At 50.0% G+C, this 27,782-nt stretch overlaps 1 protein-coding gene across 1 annotated transcript in view; it reads left to right on the top strand.

Moving 5' to 3' along the window:
* The window catches only part of LOC102121495 (polycystin-1-like protein 2), a 105,151-nt gene that overhangs the window by 56,288 nt on the left and 21,081 nt on the right, over positions 1-27,782 (top strand). Inside the window, exons 22-34 of the mRNA XM_045381936.2 lie at positions 662-884; positions 1,760-1,953; positions 4,491-4,721; positions 7,234-7,335; positions 7,433-7,611; positions 9,669-9,815; positions 11,737-11,936; positions 13,577-13,794; positions 14,406-14,622; positions 18,401-18,629; positions 20,239-20,443; positions 22,401-22,497; positions 25,761-25,898. Coding sequence (XP_045237871.2) covers positions 662-884; positions 1,760-1,953; positions 4,491-4,721; positions 7,234-7,335; positions 7,433-7,611; positions 9,669-9,815; positions 11,737-11,936; positions 13,577-13,794; positions 14,406-14,622; positions 18,401-18,629; positions 20,239-20,443; positions 22,401-22,497; positions 25,761-25,898 — 2,380 coding nt within the window. The remainder of the gene's footprint in view (positions 1-661; positions 885-1,759; positions 1,954-4,490; positions 4,722-7,233; positions 7,336-7,432; positions 7,612-9,668; positions 9,816-11,736; positions 11,937-13,576; positions 13,795-14,405; positions 14,623-18,400; positions 18,630-20,238; positions 20,444-22,400; positions 22,498-25,760; positions 25,899-27,782) is intronic.

Genomic DNA, 27,782 nt, shown 5'->3' with positions numbered 1-27,782 from the left:
TAGGCTGGGCGCGGTGGCTCAAGCCTATAATCCCAGCACTTTGGGAGGCCGAGACGGGCGGATCACGAGGTCAGGAGATCGAGACCATCCTGGCTAACACGATGAAACCCCGTCTCTACTAAAAAATACAAAAAAAAAAACTAGCCGGGCGCGGTGGCGGGCGCCTGTAGTCCCAGCTACTCGGGAGGCTGAGGCAGGAGAATGGCGTAAACCCGGGAGGCGGAGCTTGCAGTGAGCTGAGATCCGGCCACTGCACTCCAGCCTGGGCGACAGAGCGAGACTCCGTCTCAAAAAAAAAAAAAGGGACTTGATGACAGAAGCAAGAGGCTGGAGTGATGCGAGGAAGGGGCTGTGAGCTAAGGAATGCAGGCAGCCACCAGAAGCCATAAAAGGCAGGGAAGCAGGTTCTCCCCTAGCCCTGGGAAACTGATTTTGCACTTCCAGCCTTTAGAACTCTAAGATAACAACTGTGTGTTGTCTTAAGCTTCCCACAATGGTCATTTGTGATAGCAGCCATAGGAAACTAATACAATGAGCAAAGCCCGGCCTGGATTTCGGTTCCCAGGTGCTCAGGCCACACAGCTCTGCACAGCAGCCCTGATGCCCATGGGCTGGCATTGCTTTCCTGGCATCCCTTCAATAGGATTGTTTCTGAGCACAGATCCTGCTGCCCCGGCATTCACAAGGACACAGCCAGCCAACCGTGTTGAACCTGACCAGTCCTGAAGCTTTGTGGGTGAACGTGACTTCAGGGGAGGCAACCTTGGGGATTCAGCTGCACTGGAGACCGGACATCGCGCTCACGCTCAGCCTAGGCTACGGCTACCACCCCAACAAGAGCAGCTACGATGCCCAAACTTACCTCGTACCAACGGCGGCTTCAGGTAGGCCTGTGACCATTTCCTGAGCTGCTGCCTGGGGTATGATCAGCTTCACTTGGGAATCAGAAGCCATAGCAAGAAAAGCAAAGAAAAAAAACCACCCCACACATTCAGTGGCTTATTTTTTGTTGGTGTTACTATTTGCCAACATTAGGTGAGCACTTACTATATGCCCCGAGGAAGTTTACAAGCTCATATGGAACTGACCTCATTGCAATCCTCATGACAACCCTTGGGAGAGGGAATTATCGAAATTTCCACTTTCAGCAAGGTGTGGTGGCTCACGCCTATAATCCTAGCACTTTGGGAGGCCGAGCCAGGCAGATCACTTGAGGTCAGGAGTTCAGGACCAGCCTGGCCAACATGGCGAAACCCCGTATCTACTGCAAATACAAAAAGTAGCTGGGTGAGGTGGCGTACACCTGTAATCCCAGGTACGTGGGAGGCTGAGGCACAAGAATAGCTTGAACCCAGGAGGCAAAGTTTACAGTGAGCTGAGATCATGCCACTGCACTCCAGCCTGGATGACAAAGCAAGACTCTGAAAACAAAACAAAACAAAACAAAACAAAAACTCTACTTCCAGATAAGAACAAAGAGGTTAAGGAAAAGGAACTGGTCTGAGATCATACAGCCAATAAGGAGCAGAATCTGTGTTTGAGCCGTTGTCTGTCTGAGTCAGCCATGCACCCCGATTGGGGAGTGCCCCTTCTTCTATGCTCCTGGTCTCAGGAGGAGAAAGTGCTCCTAGGACATCGGGGGTGGGGCAAAACCAGCCGGGTCTGCTTTCCTGCCAAGTGGCCTCAGTCACCCTCTCCCATGATCTTAACACCCATCTCAAGGAGGCTTCAGGCTGACCTGGAACCCCCTGTCCTACAGATGAGCTGCCCACGTGGATCCTGAGCCCACAGGACCTGCATTTTGGAGAAGGGGTCTACTATTTGACTGTGGTCCCTGAGTCTGACCTGGAGCCAGTCCCCGGCAGGGACCTCACAGTGGGCATCACCACCTTCCTGTCTCACTGTGTGTTCTGGGATGAGGTCCAGGAGGCTTGGGACGGCTCAGGGTGCCAGGTAAGGAGAGAGAAGTGAAGGAGATGGTGCGGCTTGGTGGGCTGTGCCCAGCTCATGCAGGGTCCCCTTTTGCCGCCTCTGGCGCAGCATCTTGTGCCTCTCCATGGGGCCTTTGCTGTTCCTGGTGCCTGGGATACCTGCCTCATCCTTGCTTCAGCCTAAGCATTGTTTCCTGGAGAAAACTGTTCTTAACTCCCTGAGTCTGATTTCCTATTGTGAACCCCAGAGCACACACATCCATAGCATCTAACCCCAGTGCTTTTCATCCATAGCACTTAACAGAGAGGTCATTTCACCTCTACGCATGAGATCATTTAAATGACGTCTGTCTCCCTCCGTCCACTGGGAGCCCCCAATGCGACAGAAACAATGTGCTTTGTTCACCACTGAGAACAAATGGTCACTGACCCAGGCGATGAATGACTCAGGACTCCCTGCTGCCTCTAGGTTGTTAAGGGAGGCCGGGGTGTCATTTCCGAGGGAATGAACTCATAGCTCAGCCCTTAGTTCTGTGCCAGGTGCAGGGCTCCATGCTTTGCTTGCATCGGCTCATCAAATCTGCACAATCATCTGCAAGATAGTTGTGACTCTCATTTTACAGGGGACAAAACAAAGGCTCAGGAAACTCAACTGACTAGTCCCAAATCTTACATCTAGGGCCAGGTGCAGTGGCTCAAGCCTATAATCCCAGTACTTTGGGGGGCTGAGGCAGGCAGATCGCCTGAGGTCAGGAGTTTAAGAGCAGCCTGGCCAACGTGGTGAAACCCCATTTCTACTAAAGATACAGAAGTTAGCCAGGTGTGTTGGTGGGCACCTGTAGTCCCAGCTACTCAGGAGGCTGAGGCAGGAGACCTGCTTGAACCCAGGAGGCAGAGGTTGCAGTGAGCCTAGATAATGCCACTGCACTCCAGCCTGGGCGACAGAGCAAGACTGTCACAAACAAACAAACCAAACATCTTCTTTACCCACCAGATGCCCCTAGGGGGTGATTGAGAGCTCCCGGGGGATTGGGGGTGGCCACGTGGGTGTGAAGCATGGGCACAGATGGCAGCCCCTGCCCTGGTTCACTCCCGTCCTCTTCCTGCCCGGCCATGTTGTCTGGCACCACCTGCCCAAGTGTCATCACACCTTCCTGGTGCCGAGATGCCAGCTTAGGACTCAAACCTGCATCCTTCTCTTTCTCTTCCTGTGGTTCCGCCAGGTTATTTTGCTTTTCGGCATAAGCTGACCAACGGTCCCAGCTTGCCCAGGACTGCAGGAGCTCCTGGGACTCAGGACTTTCCGTGTGAAAAACGGGAAAGGCCCTGGCAAACTGGATGAGTTAGTCACACCAGTGTCCTCTCAGCAGCTAGCCTGTGCTGGATGTAGAATTAGCACCCCACAAATATTTGTCCTGTGAATGAGCATCAGGTAGACCATAGGGGTGAATGCCAAATTTGTGATCATGGTTGCCTATAGGGGATGAGGGACAAAGGGGATCTCAAATTTACTTGCAATATGTATGTATTTTTTTGAGACACGGTCTCACTCTGTCGCCCAGGCTGGAGTGCAGTGGTGTGATCTCAGCTCATTGCAACCTTTGCCTCTGGGGTTCAAGCAATTCTTGTGCTTCAGCCTCCCAAGAAGCTCGTATTGCAGATGTGAACCGCGCTGTGGTGCAAGCCTGCAATCCCAGCACTTTGGGAGGCGGAGGCAGGCAGATCACTTGAGATCAGGAGATTGAGACCATCCTGACCAACATGGCGAAACCCCATCTCTACTAAAAATACCAAAATTAACCAGGTGTGGTGGTGCATGCCTGCAATCTCAGCTTTCTGGGAGGCTGAGGCATGAGAATTGCTTGAAGCCAGGAGGCAGAGGTTGCAGCAGTGAGCCGAGATTGTGTCACTGCACTCCAGCCTGGGCGACAGAATGAGATACTGTCTTAGAAGAAGAAGAAAAAAAAAAAGGCAAAGCAGACTGGCAGCATATACACAGTTGTCCACTCAGAATGATAGATACAAAAATATTATAAATAATATTATTTGCATATTTTAATTAAACAGAAAATATTGTCCAGGCACGGTGGCTCACTCCTGTAATCCCAGCACTTTAGGAGGCTGAGGCAGGCAGATCACGGGATCAGGAGATTGAGACCATCCTGGCTAACATGGTGAAACCCCGTCTCTACTAAAAATATGAAAAAAATTAGCTGGGTGTGGTGGTGCATGCCTGTAATCCCAGCTACTTGGGAGGCTAAGGCAGGAGAATTGCTTCAACCCAGGAGGCAGAAATTGCAGTGAGCCGAGATCTCTCCACTACACTCCAGCCTGGCGACAGAGTGAGACCTGTCTCAAAAAAAAAAAAAAAAGAAAGAAAAGAAAAAGAAAAAAAAAGATCAAAAGAGGCTTTTGAAGCTGGTCTCCCAGCGGTCTTCCCACTCCACACACCAATATAGTGTGCACCCTTCAAAGGGAATACCGTTCTCCCTTGAGCTCCAGCAAGCCAGGGTTGAGCTTCCCGAGTGTCTCCACTGATGGCCCCTTTATGGGTTGCAGGTGGGGCCTCGGACCAGCTCCTACCAGACACACTGCCTCTGCAACCACCTCACCTTCTTCGGAAGCACATTCCTGGTGATGCCCAATGCCATCGACATCCACCAGACTGCTGAGCTCTTTGCCACCTTCGAGGACAACCCTGTGATCGTGACCACTGTGGGCTGCCTGTGCCTGGTCTACGTGCTGGTGGTGATCTGGGCGAGGAGGAAGGACGCTCAGGATCAGGCCAAGGTGAGGCTGGGAACCACTGGTGCTGTGTACACCATCCTGGGGAAAAGTCCATTGTTTTCAAATAATATTAGGCGTCACGGGAAGAGTGTATTTGTCTACTTAAGATTTTTTCCAGCCGGGCATGGTAGCTTACACCTGTAATCCCAGCACTTTGGGAGGCCAAGGCAGACAGATCATCTGTGGTCAGGCGTTCAAGACCAGGCTGGCCAACATGGTGAAACCCCATCTCTACTAAAAATACAAAAATTAGTCGGGCATGGTAGTGGGCACCTGTAGTCCCAGCTACTCAGGAGGCTGAGGCAGGAGAATCGCTTGAAACCGGGAGGTGGAGGTTGCAGTGAGCCGAGATTATGCTACTGCACTCCAGTCTGGACAACAGAACAAGACTTCATCTCAAAAAAAAAAAAAAAATTCCAATATATGCAGTATGCCTGACACATACATAGTAGGACTTCAGCCAATATTTATGGCTATCTGAAGAAGAGGTAATGAATGAATGCAAGGTTGCATTGTCACAGAGCTCTGAAAGTCTCTCGTTTCCACCCCCTCCCGTGAAGCAGCATCACTCAGAATTTCATGTGGGTTAAATTTAATAAGATAATAGTTTCAGCATTGATACTGCTGTCTTTGATTCACCCAAGGGATTAAGCATTAATACTTGAAGTGCCTCTGCTGTAGGTTGGTTCCCGGGAAGCAGACTCCGAGTCAAAGTTGAGCATGCAGAGTGTGCAGGGTGTGTAGTAAGGGGGCTTGGGACCTGCACCTGGGAAGGGAGGGAAGGAGGCAGCATGGGCAGAGAAAGAAGCTGAGCTGTAATGCAGCCCAGTGACAGCGCGGCCCAGCTCCTGGGGAGCACCAGAGCTGTCCCAAGTCGAGATGAGATGCCCAGGTCTTGACCACACCCAGACACTCTGCCAATTGGTCATTGGGTGCTGGCTGCCCCAAGGGGGCACAATCTCAACAGAGGTAGCTGTTGCATTTTTGACCCCATCAACTGAGGCAGTGAACCCTCCGTGGGAGGGGATCTGGACAGCGAATCTTGGAGTTGACTATAGCCTCTGGCCAACTCTGGCTAATTTCTTTTTATTTTCTTTTTGCCAAATTCTTAAAAAAATTTTTTTAATTCTTATGGGTACATGGTAGGCATATATATATGTATGAGGTATATGGGACATTTTGATACAGGCATGCAGTGTGTCATAATCACATTGGGGTAATTGGGGTATCCATGTCCTTGAGCATTTATCCTTTGTGTTACAAACAACCCAATTATACTCTTTTAGTTATTTTTAAATGTACAGTTATTATTGACTGCAGTCACCCTGTTGTGCTATCAAATACTAGATCTTATTCATCTTATTCATTCTTTTTTTTTTTTTTTTCTGAGAGGGAGTCTTGCTCTGTCACCTAGGCTGGAGTGCAGTGGCGTGATCTCTGCTCACTGCAACTTCCGCCTCCCGGATTCAAGCAATTTCCTGCCTCAGCCTCCCGAGTAGCTGGGACTACAGGCACCAGCCACCATGTCCAGCTAATTTTTGTGTTTTTGGTAGAGACAGGGTTTCACCACATTGGTCAGGCTGGTCTCTAACTCCTAACCTCAAGTGATCCACCTGCCTCAGCCTCCCAAAGTGCTGGGATTACAAGCATAAGCCACTGCACCTGGCCTACATCGTATTCATTCTTTCTAATTTTTGTACCCATTAACCACCTCGTCTTTCCCCTGATTCCAGCCCCCGCTACCTTTCCCAGCCTCTGGTGACCATCATTCTACTCTCTATCTCCATGAGTTCATTTGTTGCTAAACTATCTTAACGTTTCATTTCTTTAAAATTCCCTCAGAAACACCACCTGGTTACAAATGTTATGAGAAATCATACATTGTGTACAGAGTTTGTACGGTTCACCAGGTCAAACATTCAATATTCTCAGCTTATCAAGTTCATTTCCAATTTAACTACATGGGGGTCATATCTTATAAAGAATGTACTTTGGGGCCGGACGTGGTGGCTCACGCCTGTAATCCCAGCACTTTGGGAGGCTTAGGCAGGCGGATCACTTGAGGTCAGAAGTTTCAGACCAGCCTGTCCAACATGGTGAAACCTGTCTCTAACTACAATACAAAAATTAGCCAGGCATGGTGGCGCACGCCTGTAGTTCCAGCTACTCTGGAGGCTGAGGCAGGAGAATCACTTGAACCTGGGAGCCGGAGGTTGCAGTGACTAAGATCATGCCACTGTACTCCAGCCTGGGCAACATAGCGAGATGCTGTCTCAAAACAAAACAAAACAGGAGGAAGAAAAGAACGTACTTCACGTTTTTATTTTCCCAGTGTTTTGCACTTGAAACCCTGCTTTTATGAAGAACAGTTCTCACCCGAGGGGATGAATAAATGGCACATGTAATTTTGCTTTGCCCAACTCATGATTGTCACGAATCGTCAGCTCCTTCTTGGCTGGTGGGTGATGCAGGAACCCACTGAGCAAGGCCTTCCTAATGCTGCCCTTCTCTTCAGGTGAAGGTCACAGTGCTGGAAGACAATGATCCCTTTGCTCAGTACCACTACCTGGTGACAGTCTACACAGGACACCGACGAGGGGCAGCCACGTCCTCAAAGGTACCTGCCCATGCAAGATCCACTGATTGATCAGCACGTCCCACCCAGCCCTGCTATGCCACTGTGGAGTTGCCCACTCCTGGTCTCTGGATTTCAGGTGACTGTCACCCTGTATGGTCTGGATGGAGAGAGTGAACCCCACCACCTGTCTGATCCCGACACTCCAGTTTTTGAGCGAGGAGCAGTGGATGCCTTCCTTCTCTCCACCCTGTTCCCCCTGGGGGAACTGCGGAGCCTCCGGCTGTGGCATGACAACTCAGGGGACCGGCCATCCTGGTGAGTTGGGGGCAGACAAACCATGAGAACCTACCAAGTGCCAGGCCCAGGGCTGAGCACTGGACATTTGCCTCCTTCCTGATCTTCACAAGCCTCTGCAAGACACATAGAATGATCTCTGTTTCATAGACAAGGAAACCCAGGGTCAGAAAAGCCCACTGGTTCATGGTCCACACAAACTGGATCAGTAGCTAGGAGAAGGACTGGAAGCTACAGCCAGCCTCACCTTCAGTGCTAGCCCCACCCTTGTCCCTTTTGCAGCATCAACCTGTGACTTGCCCAAGGTCACACAGCTGGCAAGTTTGGAGCAAGGTTCTCCCCATTCTGAGGCCAAAATGAGAGACCCAGATGAGTGGTGTCCAGTCTGACCACCCGTCAGTAGCTGGCGGCTTTAGAAAAACAATAGCACTTGAATTCACCTACGGGACTAAGCATTAATATCTTAAGTGCGGCCGCTGTAGGTTGCTCCCGGGAAGTAGGCTCTGAGATGGAGTTGCATATGCAGGGTATTTATTACAGGGCCCTGGGACCAGCACCTGGGAAAGGAGGGAAGGAGGCAGAATGGCAGAAAAGTCGAGCTGTGATGCAGCCCAACAGCAGTGCGGTCCGCCACTGGGCAGCTCTGGGGCTGTCCCACGCTGGGTTGGAACACCCAGGTCTTCATCTCTGTAGGCACTGCATCACTGGATGCCAGCTGCCACAGAAGAGCCTGTGACCTTGACAGAGGTGGCTTTTGCATTCTTACAGGGCTGCGCTTCCTGAAATGAGAAAATGCATGTCGAGAGCATCTTAGCATAGCCCCCACTATATAGTAAATGCTCAGTGAAGAGTGGCTGTTGCTATCATTACAGTTTTGTTTTGTTTTGTTTTGTTTTGAGGCAGAGTCTCACTCTGTCACCCAGGCTGGTAGTAGAGTGGCACAATCTCCGCTCACCACAGCCTCTGCTTCCTGGGTTCAAGTGATTCTCCTGTCTCTGCCTCCCGAGTAGCTGGGATTACAGGCATGCGCCACCACGCCCAGCTAATTTTTATTTATTTATTTTTTGTATTTTTAGTAGACATGAGGTTTCCCCATGTTGGCCAGGCTGGTTTCGAACTCTTGACCTCAAGTGATCAGCCCGCCTTGGCCTCCCAGAGTACTGGGATGACAGACGTGAGTCACTACGCCCAGCCATCATTGCTGTTCTTGTTGGCTATGTAGCAACAGGGAAAACCGCTGCTCGATCTGACATCACAGGACAGGCAAGATAATTTCAATTCTTCCCCATACCTCAAAGACCTAAATCAGGTTAGATACCCACAAAGTCCTCAGCCCAAGATAGATGGTGGTTCTTTGGTTAGAAACGCAAGAGAGGAGGCTGGGCACGGTGGCTCATGCCTGTAATCCCAGCACTTTGGGAGGCCGAGGTGAGTGGATCACCTGAGGTCAGGAGTTTTACACCAGCATGACCATCATGGAGAAACCCCATCTCTAATAAAAATACAAAATTAGCCGGGTGTGGTGGTGTATAACTGTAATCCCAGCTATCCGGGAGGCTGAGGCAGGAGAATCACTTGAACCTGGGAGGTGGAAGTTATGGTGAGCCGAAATCACTGCATTGCACTCCAGCCTGGGTGACAGAGCCAGATTCTGCCTAAAATTTAAAAAAAGAAAGAAAGAAACGCCAGAGAGGACCATGTTCTGCGTACTCCAGCCTGCACCTGCCTGAACACATACATACATACACTTTAGACAATTTGGCTTTACTTGCTCATGCCTGGATGCTGGCCCTGAGCTTGGTGCCATGTGTACAGGTTAATGGTCTCCAAATGCACCCTTTTGCAGCATCTTTGTGGAAACATGGCAGCTTCCCAGAGTTGACTCTCTACAGTAGCTGAACTCCTCAGGCGAGGCCAATTTTGATTAAGGCACCAAGAACAAAGAAAAATATGGTTTCTTTTTTTGAGGAGCTCTTGTTCTTTGGGTTCATGTTTGCAAAGCTGTTACCTTGGTGATGTCCAAGGAAGCCTCCTCCCCTGCTCTACCTTATCCTAAAAACCATGGGTCCCTTATCCAGGTATGTGAGCCGGGTGCTGGTCTATGACCTGGCGATGGACCGGAAGTGGTATTTCCTCTGCAACTCCTGGCTGTCCATCAATGTTGGAGATTGTGTCCTCGACAAGGTGTTTCCTGTGGCCACGGAGCAAGACAGAAAACAATTCAGGTACTTTATTTTTCTTTATTTTTATTTTCTTTATTTTTGAGATAAGGTCTCGTTCCGCCACCCAGGCTGGAGTGCAGTGGCACGATCACAGCTCACTGCAACCTCGACCCCCCTGGATCAAGCGATCCTCTCACCTCAGCCTCTCGAGCAGCTGGGACTACAGGCATGCACCACGGTGCCTTGCTTTTTTTTTTTTTTAAGTAGAGACAAGTCCTTGCTATGTTGCCTAGGCTGGTCTCGGCCTTCTGGGCTCAAGAGATCCCCCCACCTCAGCCTCCTAAATAGCTGAAACTATAGAAATACACCACCATGCCCAACTGTTTTTGTAGAGATGGGGTTTCACCATATTGCCCAGACTGGTCTCAAACTCCTGGGCTCAAGGGATCCTCCTGTATCAGCCTCCCAAACTTTTGGGGTTACAGTCGTGAGCCACTGTGCTTGGCTGTGCCTGGGATATATATATATATATATATATATATATATATATATATATATATATATATATATATATATATATATATTTTTTTTTTTAGCAGAGTCTTACTCTGTCACCCAGGCTGGAGTACAGTGGCACAATATTGGCTCACTGTGACCTCTGCCTCCTAAGTTCAAGCGATTCTCCTGCTTCGGTCACTCAAGTAGCTGAGATTACAGGCACATGCCACCACGCCTAGCTAATTTTTGTACTTTTATTAGAGATGGTTTCACCACATTGGCCAGGCTATTCTCAAACTCCTGACCACAAACAACCCTCTCTCCTTGCCCTGCTAAAGTCCTGGGATTACAGACATGAGCCACTGCACTCTGTCATGCCTGGGACTTTTAACCACTGTACTCCAATGATCTAACTGTAACAAAACTAATAGTATTTTAGCTATATTATTATATTAAAATTATAGCAAAAATAACAATGCTAACACTGATTGAACGCTTTACAAAATTATCACTTTTAATCCTTTCAATAATCCAGTGAGGTAGCTTCTGTTATTACTTGCCCTAATTTATAGACAAGTCATCTAAGGTAGGAAAAACAAAGTAACTTGCCCGAGGTCACACAGCTGGGAAGAGGGCTGTCTGGGATTCTAATCTAACTTCCAGAGCCTTCCTTGTTAACTCTAAGTGATGCTGCTATGGTGCTGTGTTTCTTCTACTAAAAAAAAAACCAGGGGGCCAGGCTCAGTGGCACATGCCTGTAATACCAGGACTTTGGGAGGCCGAGGTGGGCGGATCATGAGGTCAAGAGATCAAGACCTTCCTGGCCAACATAGTAGTAGGTACCCTGTCTCTACTAAAAATACAAAAAATAAATAAATAAATAAATTAGCTGGGTATGGTGACACACACCTGTAGTCCCAGATACTCGGGAGGATGAGGCAGGAGAATTGCTTGAACCCCAGAGGCGGAGGTTGCAGTGAGCCAAGACCGTGCCACTGCACTCCTGCCTGGCAACAGAGCAAGATTCCATCTAAAAAAAATGTGGCCAGGCGTGGTGGCTCACACCTGTAATCCCAGCACTTTGGGAGGCCAAGGCAGGCAGATCACTTAAGGTCAGGAGTGCGAGACCAGTCTGACACTTTCTCAATATGGAGAAATCCCGTCTCTACTAAAAATACAAAAATTAGCCAGGCGTGGTGGTGGACACCTGTAATCCCAGCTACCTGGGAGGCTGAGGCAGGAGAATCACTTGAATCTGGGAGGCAGAGGTTGCAGTGAGCCGAGACCGCGCCATTGCACTCCAGCCTGGGTGACAGAGCAAGACAGCATCTCAAAAAAAAAAAAAAAAAAAAAAAAGTGTGAATAATCTTAGAAACAAATCTCTGCCTCTCTTCCTCCTTCTCATCTCACGAATGAGCCACAGAGACCGGTTTCCCCCATTCCTATCTCCCTAAACGCCTGTCCTTCTCTCCCTGCCTGCCTGCAGCCACCTGTTTTTCATGAACACTTCCGCGGGCTTCCAGGATGGACACATCTGGTATTCCATCTTCAGCCGCTGTGCTCGCAGCAGCTTCACCCGCGTCCAGAGGGCGTCCTGCTGCTTCTCCCTGCTGCTGTGCACCATGCTGACCAGCATCATGTTCTGGGGGGTCCCCAAGGACCCGGCTGAGCAAAAGATGGACTTGGGTAATTCCCAGTGTCACGGAGGTCAGGGCTAGTGGCTGGTGGACCTGAGCCTTCACTGCTCCAGCAATGCCACTGCCATTCCAGAGTCCCCAAGACACCCTGCAGTTCAGTGATCCACTAGCAGGACTCACAGAACCCATCGTCCTTATAGTTATGGTTTACTGGACAGGTAGCGAAACGATACAGCTGGGTGCAGTAGCTCTCGCCTGTAATCCCAGCACTCTGGGAGGCCAAGGCAGGTGAATCAACTGAGGTCAGGAGTTTGAGACCAGCCTGGCCAACATGGTGAAACCCCGTCTCCACTAAAAATACAAAATTAGCCAGGTGTGGTGGCGCACACCTGTGGTTCCAGCTGTTCAGGAGGCCGAGGCAGGAAAATCACTTAAACCTGGGAGGCAGAGATTGCAGTGAGCTGAGAGCTCGCCATTGCCCTCCAGCCTTGGCAAAGAAGTGCAAAACTCTATCTCAAAAACAAAACAAAACAAACAAACAAACAAAAAAGCACAGAAAGGATACAGATTAAAACCAGCAAAGGGAAGGGACACATGGAACAGGGGCCAGGAGAGACCAGGCACGGAACTTCCAGCATCCTCTCCCAGTGGTGTTGTGGATGGTGCTGACTTCTCCTGACGATGTGTGACAGTGCACATGGAGTATTGCCAACCAGGGGGACTCACTCCAGCCTTGCGATTCAGAATTTTTTTTTTTTTTGAGACAGAGTTTTGCTCTTGTCATCCAAGCTGGAATGCAGTGGTACAATCTCGGCTCACTGCAACCTCCGCCTCCCGAGTTCAAGCAATTCTCCTGCCTCAGCCTCCCGAGTATCTGGGATTACAGGAGCCCACCACCATGCCCAGCTAATTTTTTTTTTTTTTTTTTTTTTTTGAGACGGAGTCTCGCTCTGCCGCCTGGGCTGGAGTGCAGTGGCCGGATCTCAGCTTACTGCAAGCTCCGCCTCCCAGATTTACGCCATTCTCTTGCCTCAGCTTCCCAAGTAGCTGGGACTACAGGTGCCCGCAACCTCGCCCGGGTATTTTTTTGTATTTTTTAGTAGAGACGGGGTTTCACTGTGTTAGCCAGGATGGTCTCGATCTCCTGACCTAGTGATCCGCCCATCTCGGCCTCCCAAAGTGCTGGGATTACAGGCTTGAGCCACCGCGCCTGGCCAATTTTTGTATTTTTAATAGAGACGGGATTTCACCATGTTGGCCAGGCTGGTCTCAAACTCCTGCCCTCAGTTAATCCACCCACCCCGGACTCCCAAAGTGCTGGGATTACAGGCATGAGCCGCCATGCCCAGCCACTATTCGGAACTTTTACTGGGGCTCCAACATATAGGCATGACTGACACCCACATGGCTGGCCTCTACCTCCAGCCCCTCTAGAGGTCAAGCTGACACCATATGGTCTAGGCCCCCACCATAAATCTCATCGTTAGCACAAACCATCCGGTGTGTCCCAAGACCCCAGGGAAACAAAGACATTCTTAGCAGTCAGGACCTTCCAAGGGCTGAGCGGTGACCTCCCTGGCGTTGGGCAGGGTTAACCCTTCACTGTACAGCCACCTTCCACAAAGGGCAGACGGGACTGGGCTCTGGGTGGTGGCCTCTCCCTTTGACCTGTTCCTTCCCTTTCCCCAGGTAAAATTGAATTCACCTGGCAGGAGGTGATGATTGGCCTGGAGAGCTCTATCCTCATGTTCCCCATCAACCTCCTGATTGTTCAGATCTTTCGGAACGCCCGTCCCCGGGTCACTAAGGAGCAGAACACTGAGAAACGGGACCAGGGGTCCCCCAACCTGACTCCCTCCCCACAGCCCGTGGAGGACGGCCTTCTGACACCTGAGGCAGTGACCAAGGCAGGTCCTCAACCTCAGCTAGTATGGGGGGTGCTCTAGCCTCAGCGGAAGTCGGGGTGAGGCCTGGGGCTTGAGGCCCAGCAGCCCTGTGTTGCCCGGCAGCATGAGATGCCAAAATTCATCAACTGAAAACACACATACACATGCAACATGCATGCACCCGTGCATCTGTACACACATGCACACACAAACACACAGGGGCACATATGCATACATGCACACACACACAGACACACAGACACGTACATACACATGTGCACACACACGCATACACACACACTTTTTGAGTATCTACTATGTGCAAAGAATTATGCCTTCATGGTAGACTCCCAGGCTGGAAGCCCATAGACAGAACTCCCCGCTCTGCATTCATGCATTCAATAAGCTTTCATTGAGCACCTAATGTCTGCCCTGCTTTGGAGTACAGCCTGGAATGAGTTCAAACTGTAGAAGGGCGATTTAAGAGCTGACAAATGGAAGCTCAGGGAGGTCACTCTCACATCTCAGTGGGCAGAGCAGGGCTCCCTACACAGGTTGCCAGGCCCAGGGTGTGTGCTCTTGACTCCTGTGCTGCACCCCTCACCTTGGCTCGTGACCCCTTTCCCCACCAGGATGTGTCAAGGATTGTCAGCTCCCTCTTCAAAGCCCTCAAGCTGCCATCCCCCTCCTCGGGCTGGGACTCAGTGAACTTGATGGACATCAACAGTCTCCTGGCCTTGGTGGAAGATGTCATTTGTCCACAGAACACATCAGGGCAGGTGTTCTGGGAGGAAGCCAAAATGAGAGAGGACCCCGTAACACTCACTGTGGGGTCATCACAAATGAAAGGTAAGCCCTGGACATGTCTGTGCCAAGAGAAGCCGCATTTTAGAGCTGGGTAGAGACACAGCAAAGGGGCCACTAGCCGGTTGTGTGGCCATGGACAGGTGACCTCCGTTCTTGACACCTCGGTGCCTTCTTCTGTAGAGTGCTGGGGTGCAAAGCTGAACTCGATCCTTGCCTGAATGTGTGGGGCAGGACACAAGACCACAGACGGGGCAGCAAAAACCATTAGAGAACATGGAATTGCAGACTGGAAAAGTTATTCCTTTCTCTATTCGTTTTCAGTCCTCCTAATTAAATCAAGGGCTGGGAGCACTGGCTCATGCCTCTGATCCCAGCATTTTAGGAGGCTGAGGCGGGCGGATTGCTTGAGGCCAGGAATTTGAGACCGGCCTTGGCAACATAGGGAGACGTGTCTCTACAAAAAGTTTAAAAATTAACCAGGTGTTAGCCAAGCATGGTGGCTCACGCCTGTATTCCCAGCACTTTGGGAGACCAAGGTGGGCAGATCACTTGAGGTCAGGAGTTCGAGACCAGCCTGCCCAACATGGTGAAACCTCATCTCTACTAAAAATACAAAAATTAGCTGGGCGTGATGGTGCACGTTTGTAATCCTAGCTACTTGGGAGGTTGAGGCAGAAGAATCACTTGAACCCAGGAGGTGGAGGTTGCAGTGAGCCAAGATCGCAGCATTGCATTCCAGCCTGGGCAACAGAGCAAGACTCCATCTCAATGGGCACCTGTAGTCCCAGCTATTTGGAAGGCTGAGGTAGGAGGATCCCTTGATCCCAGGAGTTGGAGGTTACAGCGAGCTGGTTTGAGGTTACAAGTGTCACTGCACCCCAGCTTGGGTGACAGAGCAAGACCCTAGCTCTAAAAAAAAGGGAGAAAGTCTCAGTTTGGTGCGACTGTGTCTTTAACGCCTCTCTAACGCTCCTTAATCTGTTTGGCAGAGATAACAGATCTCAAATTCAGAGCTTTTGGCAACAATATCCAGCTAGAACCCAGTAACATTGTTTTGTTTTCACTAAACAAATGTATGCATGGCATATTATTCCAGTTTCAACTAGTCTCCTTGTTCCCTTCCTGCCTCTTTCCTGTCCATCCTCCCATTTAGACCAGTGCCATACGATAGAACTTTCTACACTGATGGAAATGTTCTCTGGAACATGGAGGATAGTTGTGCCGGTTTAGAATGCTACCATTTTTAATACACAAGGGTGGCCACTATCTAAACCTTGTTTAGAACACAAAAGTGTGGCTTATAGAATAAGCAATTTGAATTCATAATTCTTGGCCCCACCCCTGATAGAGTGACATGCACCTGTAGTCCCAGCTACTCAAGAGGCTGAGGCAGAGAATCACTTGAACCTGGGAGGTGTAGGCAACAGTGAGCTGAGATCGCATCACTGCACCCCAGCCTGGGTGACGGAGCAAGACTCTATCTCAAAAAAAAAAAAAAAAGAATTTGCCCCAGAGAGCTGGGTTTGGGCTGCTTATGGAGGTCATCCCTGCAGGACTCTACTTCCACTAGATGCCTGACCTTGAGTTTGGGGGTTTTGACATTCACAGCTGGACACACTGGACCTTAAGAACATGAACTTTGGAGTCGGCCAGAACCTTGGGATCTCCCAGCTGCGGTAGCAGCAGTGCAACTTTAAACAAGTTGCTCAACCTCTCTGAGACTTCATTTCTTCCCTTAGAAAATAGAAGTGTTGGCCGGGTGCGGTGGCTCACGCCAGTAATCCCAGCACTTTGGGAGGCCGAGGTGAGCAGATCACCTGGGGTCAGGAGTTCAAGACCAGCCTGGTCAACATGACAAAACCCCATCTCTACTAAAAATACAAAAATTAGCTGGGTGTGGTGGCACATGCTGGTAGTCCCAGCTACTCGGGAGGCTGAGGCAGGAGAATCACTTGAACCTGGGAGGTGGAGGTTACAGTGATCTGAGATTGCACCACTGCACTCTAGCCTGGGCGACAGAGCAAGACTCCTGTCTCAAAAAAAAAAAAACTAAAAAAAAAAGGAGGGAGTGTTAAAAATTAGCTGGGCATGGTGGCACATGCCTGTAATTCTAGCTACTTGGGAGGCGGAGATGGGAGGATCGCCTGAGCCTGGGAGGCAGAGGTTGCAGTGAGCCAGTGTCGCACCACTGCATTCCAGCCTGGGTAGACAGAGTGAGACCGTGTCTCAAAGTAAAAAAAATAAAAAATAAAATAGGGGTATTGATCCACCTAGCTCGTTGGCTTATTGTGAGGGCTGAGTAAGATCATAAGACATGTAAACTGTTTAGATCCCAGCCTGACACAAAGCAGGTATTCAGTAAGTGGTGTTATGATTGGCAGTTATGTTGTCTTTCAGAAACATTAGCAGAAGCCTTGCAAAATAAAGTGTTGACTTGGAATCGTCAGCTGAGGCTTCAGTGAGGGAGCCCCAGGTCAGAAGGGTGAGAGAGGAGGCTGTGAGTCAGAGGAAGGTAGGAGTTGACCTCACCATAGCCATTTACCCAACACCCCAACCTAATCTGAGTCAGTGCTGGAGATGCATATACCCGACTGTAACCAAAATGCAGTTTTAGCTGCTTGCCACTTGCAGAGTCCAATTAATCAGAGTGAGATCTGATATTTAAAAAGTGACTTTTTTAGCTGGGTGTAGTGGTGGGTGCCTGTAATCCCAGTTACTCGGGAGGCCGAGTCAGGAGAATCACTGGAACCTAGGAGGCGGAGGTTGCAGTGAGCTGAGATTGTGCCACTGCACTCCAGCCTGTGCGACAAGAGCAAAACTCCATCTCAACAACAACAACAACAACAGGACAGGATTACACTATATTTGGCACTAGACAAAACAGGGTTTACATTCAAGTCTTACCATATTAAAGTATTTGCTTTAAAATGCTCTGGGCCAGGGGGTGGGGGAGTGGAGGGGTGAGGGCGGGCACTGTGGATCACGCCTGTAATCCCAGCACTTTGGGAGGCTGGGGCGGGCGGATCACCTGAGGTCAGGAATTTAGAACCAACCTGGGAAATGTGGTGAAACCCCATCTCTACTAAAAATACAAAAATTAGCCAGGTGTGGTGGCGGGCGCCTGTAGTCCCAGCTACTCAGGAGGCTGAGGCAAGAGAATTGCCTCTTGAAGCCGGGAAGCGGAGGTTGCAGTGAGCTGAGATAACACTGCCGCACTCCAGCTGGGGAGACAGAGTGAGACTTCATTGCAAAAAAAAAAAAAAAAAAAAAAAAAAAACAACCCAGGGGAAGAAAACAGATGACTAAGATTGGCCAAATGTTGGTCATTGTGGTAGCTGGAGTGATGAGTGTGGGATTCTCCTCTGTTCTCTTGATGTGTAGGAAAATTTTCAGAATGTCTCTGATAAAAAATCTAAAAGAGAAACATCAAATCCTAACTGGCTGTGTGACCCTAAAACCTTATTCTGTCTCTTTGAACCTCAGATTTCTCAGGGCTTGGCACGTAGCAAGTCTTTCATACTCAGAAGCTGGTACTATTACTGTTGCGTTTTGTGGCGGGAGGTGTGTTTGTTTTGTTGAGAGGCAGGGTCTGGCTTTGTTGCACAGGCTGGAGTGAAGTGGTGCCATCATAGCTCACTTTTTTTTTACTACCATTTTTAATACACAGCCTCGACCTCCTGGGCTCCAGCGATCCTCCTGCCTCAGCCTCCTGAGTAGCCGGGCCCACCTGCACATGCTGCCACACCTAGCTGTTGTTTGTATTACAGCTGGTTTGCTCTTGACTCAGCACGAGCTGATTGCTTTCTCCTTTGTCCTCCAGAGAAAACGCAGTGTCCCAAGCCCAAGGCGGCATGGAGTGGCCCCTGGAACAACAGCACCTACAGGCAGTATCTGTACCTTCAGCTGGAACACGTGGAGCAAGGGCTGCAGCTGGTGGGGCCCCGAGGCTTCCCTCAGCACCACAGCCATGCCCGGGCCCTCAGGCAGCTGCAGACCCTGAAGGGCTGCCTGGGGGTACAGCCAGGCACCTGGACCCCTGCACATGCCAGGTAATACACTTCCCTGGGTGACGAGTGGGTGCCTGCCTGCCCCAGCCTGGGGCCCTCTGGAAAGGGCATTCGGAACAACCTTGGAAGGATGTCCACCCAGACGTCCCCAGGCAGAAACAATGCAGGATTCCTACACACATTCAGGGAGGCCGGGTTTGAACAGGGCTATTTGCTGGAAGGCACTCAGGGCCCTTTGTACCACACTTCACAGTTACAACAGTGTTCATATGGGCTATTTCCTATCTGTGCACTTCACTCTTGGACCAGCTCCTCAACTTCTCAGACTTAGTTTCCTCATCTGTAAAATGGGAATGATAATGCCTATCTCTTGATTCAAACTTAAAATGCATTTTTTAAGATAACCAGTGAACTTTGAATACAGACAGGTTACTAGATGACATTTAAAAATTACTGTTAATTTTGTTGTGTGAAAACAGTATCATAAATCAGTAAGAAAAATGGCTTCTTTTTTTTTTTTTTTTTTTTTTTGAGACAGAGTCTTGCTCTGTCACCCAGGCTGGAATGCAACGGCGTGATCTCGGCTCACTGCAACCTCTGCCGCCCGGGTTCAAGCGATTCTCCTGCCTCAGCCTCCCTGAGTACCTGGGATTACGGGTGCACACCACCATGCCCAACTAAAGTTTGTACTTTTAGTACAGATGGGGTTTCACTGCTTTGGCCAGGCTGGTCTCGAACTCCTGACCTCAAGTGATCCACCTGCCTCAGCCTCCCAAAGTGCTGGGATTACAGGCGTGAGCCACCACGCCTGGCAAAAATGCCACTTTTGAGATGCATTCTGAAGTGATTAGGAATTATTTTGTATTATGTCTGGAATTTATGTTGAAATTTTCCAGCCAAAAACAAAAACAAAACAGGGCTGGGGGCAGATGAAATAAGTATGACAAGGGGTGATGGTGGTTGCCAGCTAATAAGCACCTGGATGTTTACTGTGCTCACTAATTTTTGTATGATGAGAAAATTTTTTTTCTTTCTTTCTTTCTTTTTTTTTTTTTTGAGACAGAGTCTTGCTCTTGTCACCCGGACTGGATTGCAATGGCAAGATCTCAGCTCACTGCAACCTCTGCCTCCCGGGCTCAAGCAATTCTCCTGCCTCAGCCTCCCAAGTAGCTGGGATAACAGGTGCCCACCACCACGCCCAGCTAATTTTTGTATTTTTAGTAGAGACGGGGTTTTGCCATGTTGGCCAGGCTGGTCTTGAACTCCTGACCTTGTGATCCGCCCTACTTGGCCTCCCAACGTGCTGGGATTACAAACATGAGCCACTGCGCCCAGCCGAGAAATTTTCTTAATAAAAACTTAAAACAAAATTATATGGTTAGGCTTGCCCTGAGCAATAACAGAGCAAATCTGTGTATAGCCTTTAGTGCGGGGACTTGCCCCTACTAAGCACTGAATAAATGTAACTGCTTTTACTCCATAGACTATGGCATAGCCCTTTGAGATAGGTATAGATTAGAGAAGGAAACAGAGGGTCTGAGAGGTCCAGGAACTTGGCCAAGGTCATGCTGATGGGGGTAGTGTGGGGTGTGACCTTGAGTTTGCCTGGGGGTGTGGCCACCCTAACTATGTACGTCCACCTCCTTTGCAGCGCTCTACGGGTGAGCAAACCCCCTCAAGGCCTGCCCTGGTGGTGCATCCTGGTGGGCTGGCTCTTGGTGGCGGCCACCAGTGGCGTGGCAGCCTTCTTCACCATGCTGTATGGCCTGCACTACGGGAGGGCCAGCTCCCTCAGGTGGCTCATCTCCATAGCCGTCTCCTTCGTGGAGAGCGTGTTCGTCACCCAGCCCCTGAAGGTAAGGACCCTGCCCCAGGCACCTGCCCTCCTCCTCTTCCCCCATCCTTTGCCTTCCACCAGCAGTCTTGTCCCTGGGCTTCCATTCCTGTATTTATATATTCAACAAATGAACCTGGAGCACCCCCTCTGTGCAGGCCCAGGGCAGGAAAAATAACCCTTTCATATTACCCTAGGCTACACTTGCCCTAGACCACATGTATACATATAAATAAGACCCTATTTCCTCAATGTTAAGATCCATTTGATCTTGAGACAAGACAACAACAATTTATGTAGTTAGTTATTCATTTTTTTTTTTCTCTTTCTTTTTCTGACTCTGCTTGCAAGGAAAAGACAGCAATTTAAAGGAACTTTCCCTTTGGAAAAAACACCAAGTCATTATATATGTGCCTCAGTTAGAAGCTACACTCCTATTCCTGAGATGTAAAATTAGACAAAAGAACATGTTAGAGTTGAAGAAATTCTGGCTCGGCATGGTGGTTCAACACCTGTAATCCTAGTACTTTGGGAGGCTGAGGTGGTAGGATCGCTTGAGGCCAGGAGTTTCAGGCTGCAGTAAGCTGTGTTTGCGCCACTGAACTCCAGCCTGGGCGACAGAGCAAGACCCTGTTTCAAAAAAAAAAAAAAGAAAAGAAAAAAAAAAAATCCTTGGTCAGGCAACTCCCATGAGACCAGCTCCTGGCGATCTGTCAGCCTGGTATGGTGGAAAGAAAAAAGAAAGAAAGAAATCCTAAATCCAGGCATGGAGCAGAGGAGGCCAGGGGCACGGTTTCCCTTGGAAGGAGTGGGGCAGTGGGCAATCCCTGGGGAACCCCGAGGGGGAAGAGATACTGGGTTGGGGTGTGGGGAAGCCACAGAAAGGAGGAGATACTTAAAACGAATCTTGGTCGGGCGCGGTGGCTCACGCCTGCAATCCCAGCACTTTGGGAGGCCGAGGTGGGTGGATCACCTGAGGTCAGGAGTTCAAGACCAACCTGACCAACATGGAGAAACCCCGTCTGTACTAAAAATACAAAGCTAGCCAGGTGTGGTGGTGCATGCCTGTAATCCCAGCTACTCGGGAGGCTGAGGCAGGAGAATCACTTGAACCTGGGAGGCAGAGGTTGCAGTGAGCTGAGATCGCACCATTGCACTCCAGTCTGGGCAACAAGAGCGAAACTCCATCTCAAAAAAAAAAAAAAAGAAAGAAAGAAAGAAATTACAAAATTAGTCAAGCATGGTGGTGGGTGCCTGTAATCCCAACCACTAGGGAGGCTGAGGCAGGAGAATCGCTTATACCCGGGAGGTGGAGGTTGCAGTGAGCCATTGCACTCCAGCCAGGGCAGCAGAGCGAGACTCCATCTCAAAAAAAAAAAAAAAAAAAGTTAATCTCTACCCCTTTGGGACGTTGCCAAATCCCTGCTGGTCCCCCATTCTTCCCTGAACAGCCTTTATCATAAGACTCAAAAACGTCCGATACCTACCCTCAGCACTAGGTTCGCAGGCTGCTAAAAACAGGGGTGCATCCTGAGCCTTTCTGTTCCCCAACCGAACCACAGGATCCTCCTGTGTTTGCGCAGAGCAGATGCAGAGATCACGTGGCTGAGGCCTTGCAGCTGAGACCATGCACCTGAGCACATTACTTAATATTGGAGGAAAGGGAAGGAGCAGGTGAAGCCCAGGGGGAGAGCAATTCTCCTTGCAGAGAGATCAGAGACCCCTCGGGCAGGTGAGCAGCAGCAGGTGGGAAGGCTCAGGGGAGTTCTAGGACTGACCAGTCCCCTGTCTGGTCTGGGAGCCAAGGCCTTGCGCTCCAGCTTCATGATCATCTCCCGTCTCTGGAGAAGGGAGCTGCACTCCCCCAAAGTGCAGGGCCCTCCCCGACACACAAACATGGCCCCAAGCCCTGCGCCCTTGCAGATGAGGGGTTGAGAGTTACCAGTGTGGGCTTGAGGATCTCCCTGGATATTTTTCAGGTGCTGGGATTTGCTGCTTTCTTTGCACTGGTCTTGAAGAGAGTGGACGACGAGGAGGATACTGTGGCCCTGCTGCCAGGACATCTGTTGGGCCCAGGTAACGTGCCTCAGTGGCTGGAGGCAGGGTCTGGCTAGCTGTGGCCCTGATGAGGCTCAGCGAGCCCTGCAAATTGCAGCCTGTCGGGGGTCCTGGGCCTTGGGCCAGCTCACCAGACCTTTGTTCCCCATCAGCCTTTCACCCCCAGTTTGTGAGTCATCCCCAAAAGAGCCAGGAAAAAAGTGACTCCATTGTCTCCTGAGTATCTTTGTTTCTTCCTTCCCTGGCATTTCTCCCTGACACCCAAGTATGACCTGCCACCTAGAAGACGTGCCTCAGGGACAAAGCTGGACACATGGGCGGTCCTTCTCTGTGTAATTCCAAGCAAGCAGCTTTCTTCTCCGAGACTCAGGGCCCTGAGCTTTAGAACAAAAACTAAAACAAGAATCGGTTTACAGATGGGCTGCAGAAAGTAGCCGTAAATTAAGAATTTTAGGACAAAACTCTGCAAACTGCAGCCAGCGGGGCATATCTCACCTGCTGCCTGTTTTTGTAAATAGAGGTTTGTTGGAATACAGACACTGACCCCTGCTCTAGGAGGCCACTGGCCAGTCCCCAACCTCCCAGCCTGACTTCTCACTTCTGAACCAAATTTCCCAAGGGTGGTGACAATAATTACAAAACAAACATGCAAATAAAACTGAATCAGTGTGGAATCATTGAGGCAATGGTCTTGACTTTCAGGGAAAATAAAATAGAAACAAACAAACCAAATGCCATGCAGGTGCCTCACAGTGCAGTGCGGCTGCCTCTTCAGGGCCAATATTGTTCCATTCCAGGACAGCGTTTTAGATTTGCAGATCCAAGAGGTCCATTAAAATCTTCTCAATTCTCCACAGAGATGCCAGGCTCCAGACCATTAAATATTCATTCAGTCAACCCTTTGGCAAGTCCTCAGGAGCACTGGCTGCTGGCCAGGCCTTGTGATGGCTTGGGAATATAATTTACATAAAATTCACCCAATGTAAGTGCACAATTTGTTGATTTCAGTAAATGTATAGGGTTATGTAACCATCACTGCAATTCACATTTAGAACAGCTTTGTCACCCCAAAAGGTTCTTTCTTGCCCATTTAAAGTCAATCCCCACTTCCAACCCCAGTCCCTGCCAACACAGCAGTGATTGCAGGGGACAGGTTGCTGCCTTTGGAATGAACAGGCCATTTGGGGAGACGGCATCAACCACGTAAATGCACAAGTAGACATATAAGTGTGAATTATGGGGAGACGGAGGGCTGGGGAAGATCAAGAGAGGGCAGGCCTCTCTGCTGCAGTGGTGCCCGGCCTCTCTGCTGCAGTGGTGCCTAGCCTCTCTGCTGAGAATGGGGGAAGGGAAGGACTGCATACTGAGCGCCTGCGAAGGCCCTGAGGTGGGACAGTGGTGTCATTTTATTGCAATCATTTTATAACAACCATTGACAGTGTGTCTGGAGCATGTTGAGTTGGGGGTGGGGGAGAATGGTTAGAGATGAGGGTAGAGGAGGTTGGCAGCAGGTTGACAGGGCCTTATAGGAGCTGGGGCAAGGCTGGGATGTGGGAGGGCTTTACATAGGAGAATGATGATCTGTTTTATGATGTGTGTGTGTGTGTGTGTGTGTAATGGAGTCTCGCTCTGTTGCCCAGGCTGGAGTGCAATGACGTGATCTCAGCTCACTACAACCTCCACTTCCCGGGTTCAAGCGATTTTCCTGCCTCAGCCTCCCGAGTAGCTGGGCTTACAGGCACCCACCGCCATGCCTGGCTATTTTTTGTAGTTTTAATAAAGACGGGGTTTTGCCATGTTGGCCAGGCTGGTCTCAAACTTCTGACCTCAAGTCATCCTCCCGCCTCGGCCTCCCAAAGTGCTGAGATTACAGACATGAGCCACTGTGCCCAGCTTGTTTCGAAAGAACAGGAGGCAAGGCCCAGGGACTCATGCCTGTAATCCCAGCACTTCGGGAGACTGACGTGGGCAGATTACTCGAATTCAGGAGTTTGAGACTAGCCTGGGCAACATGAGGAAACCCCTTCTCTACAAAAAATACAAAAAATAGCCAGACATGGTGGTGCATGCCTGCAGTCCCAGCTACTCAAGAGGCTGATGTGGGAGGATTGCCTGAGCCCGAGGAGGTCAAGGCTGCAGTGAGCTGTGATTGCACCACTGTGCTCCAGCCTGGGCCAAACAGCAAGACCCTGTCTCTACAAAAAAAGTAAAATGAAAAACATTTTATTTTTATTTTTTAAATTTACTTTATTTTATTTTTTATTTTTTGAGACAGAGTCTCGCTCTGTTACCCAGGCTGGAGTGCAGTGGTATGTATGGTCTCAGCTCCCTGCAACCTCCACCTCCTGGGTTAAAATGATTCTCCTGTCTCAGCCTCCTGGGTAGCTGGGATTACAGGTGTGCACCACCACATCTGGCTAATTTTTGTATTTTTAGGAGAGATGGGGTTTCACCGTGTTGGTGAGGCTGGTCTCAAACTCCTGACCTCAGGTGATCCGCCTGCCTTAGCCTCCCAAAACGCTGGGATTACAGACTTGAGTGGCCATGCCTGGCCTTAAAATGAAAAATAAATAAAAATTTTAAAATTTAATTTAAATTGATGAGGCTGGACACGGTGGCTCATGCCTGTAATCACAGCACTTTGGGAGGCTGAGGCAGGCAGATCACTTGAGATCAGAAGTTCGAGACCAGACTGGCAAACATGCCGAAACCCCATCTCTACTAAAAATACAAAAATTAGCCATGCATGATGGCACGTACCTGTAATCCCAGCTACTCGGCAGGCTGGGGCAGGAGAATTGTTTGAACCTGGGAGGTGGAGGTTGCAGTGAGCCGAGATTGTGCCCCTGCACTCCAGCCTGGGCAACAGAGTGAAAATGTGTCTCAAAAAAAAAAAAAAAAAATTAAAATTAAAATTAAATTTTAAAAAATGAAGATACTAGGTAACAGACATGACAGGACTTTGAGATATTTGTCACCCTCATCCTCGAATCCATCAATTTTGGAGTGTCGCGGAAGGCAGTGCAGGGGCCAGAAAGATTTCAGGGCGGGGAAGACGCCTCCGTGCTCTCCCTGTGGAGAATCCTCCAGACGGAGGAGGCATGGGACGCTAGGCCCTGGGGAAGCCTGGACGGAGGTGTGGAGGGTAGGCTGGGAAACGACTCCGGAGGAAGAGGAATGCGGAGCCCATTGCCGTGGGTGAGAGACGGGCCTTATGGTTGCGAACGCAGAGCCTGTCCTCTGCCCACCTGGGGGCTGTCCTAGTGTCCTTCCCTCCACAGACCCCTATGCCTTGTTCCGAGCACGAAGAAACAGCAGCAGGGACGTCTACCAGCCACCTCTCACCGCTGCCGTTGAGAAGATGAAAACCACCCACCTCAAGGAACAGAAAGCATTTGCCCTCATCAGAGAAATCCTGGGTAGGCAACCTTCCAATTCGCTGGCTCTCAGCACAGCCTGAAACAGACAGACACCGTTACGGTGCTATTTTTGATAAGTCCTGCTCGTCTTTTGGGCCTCAGTTTCCCTGGAAATCTGCACACTCCAGCTTCTCCCCTACTCTTAAAATCCTTCAGTGGCCCCTCATGACCCTTAGGACAAAACCCAAACCCCCTCCTGTGGCTCTACCCGCTTCAAGTGCCTGCTGCCGGCTCCAGCGCCCCACGTTGTCCTCACATTGGCTTCTGTAGCACCTGGGACCTGCACCCCGTCCTCGCCCCAGGCTTCTGCCTAGGCAGTTCCATCTCATCAGCCTGGAGTCTGCTCAGTCCTCCTCCCCAGCTTTTCTTCTGGCTAATTCCTTTTATTCTTCTTATTTATTTATTTATTGGAGACAGAGTTTCACTCTGTCACCTAGGCTGGAGGGCAGTGGCACAATCTCGGCTCACTGCAACCTCTGCCTCCGGGGTTCAAGCCATTCTCTCACTTCAGCCTCCTGAGCAGCTGGGATTACAAGTGTGCGCCACCACACCCAGCTAAATTTTGTGTTTTTAATAGAGACAGGGTCTTACCATGTTGGCCAGGCTGGTCTCGAACTCCTGACCTCAGGTGATCTGCCCGCCTTGACCTCCCAAAATGCTGGGATTACAGGTGTGAGCCACCATGTTCAGCCTTTTTAAAGATTTTTAAATTTTGTTTTGTTTTGTTTTGTTTGTTTTGAGACGGAGTTTCTCTCTTGTTACCTGGGCTGGAGTGCAATGGCGTGATCTCAGCTCACCGCAACCTCCGCCTTCTGGGTTCAGGCAATTCTCCTGCCTCAGCCTCCCAAGTAGCTGGGAGTACAGGCATGCACCACCATGCCCAGCTAATTTTGTATTTTTTTTTTAGTAGAGACGGGGTTTCTCCGTGTTGGTCAGGCCAGTTTCAAACTCCCGACCTCAGGTGATCCACTCGCCTCGTCCTCCCAAAGTGCTGGAATTACTGGCGTGAGCCACCGCACCCGGCCTAAGATTTTTAAATTTTTCATTTAATTTTTAATTTTATTTTTTGTGATACAGTTTTACTCTGTCATTCAGACTTGAGTGCAGTGCCACAATCCTGGCTCACTGTAACCTCCGCCTCCCAGGTTCAAGCGATTCTCCTGCCTCAGCCTCCCGAGCAGCTGGGATCACAAACGCACACCACCATGCCCAGATAATTTTTGTTTTTTTGGTAGAGATGGGGTTTTGCCATGCTGGTCAGGCTGATCTTGAACTCCTGACCTCAAGTGATCTGCCCTCCTTGGCCTCCCAAAGTGCTGGGATTACATGTGTGAGCCACCGCACCTGGCCTAATTCCTCGTATTCTTTAAATCTCAGCCTAAGCACTGTGTCTGCAGCGTGGCTTCCCCGGCCCCTCTGGTCAAAAGCCTTCACACCTCAGGGAGCCTCTGAGTCTGGATTTCCCAGAGCAGATTTGGGTGCAAGTAGCTGAATTGGGAGGTGGTCCTGGAAAGCACTGGTTGGAGGAGAGAGGGCAGTGGAGAGGGAAGGAAGCCGACAGAGGGTGCCTGACAAGTGGGTTTTAGGTGGGCCGCTGGGATTCAGTCCCACTGTGGACCTTGGAGAGAGCGTGTAGTGCATGCCCCTACGGTGTCCTACTCATTGGTGTCCATTCAAGTCTTCTGAGACAGTTGGAGTAAAGGGGGAGGGTCTTGGAATGCAGATTCCCAGGCCTGGGAACCAGAGGTTCTGGTTCACTAGGAACCTGATCCCTCATGTGATTGTGATGTCCAGCCTCCCACGCTAAATATTTGCACCTAAAAGATCCTCTACGTCACACTCACCTGTCTCCAACAAGACAGGTGAGCACCATGAGGGGCAGGA

This window comes from Macaca fascicularis, chromosome 20 (genome assembly GCF_037993035.2).
Source record: "Macaca fascicularis isolate 582-1 chromosome 20, T2T-MFA8v1.1".
Taxonomy (NCBI): domain Eukaryota; kingdom Metazoa; phylum Chordata; class Mammalia; order Primates; family Cercopithecidae; genus Macaca; species Macaca fascicularis.
This window is presented reverse-complemented; position numbering and strand designations above follow the sequence as displayed.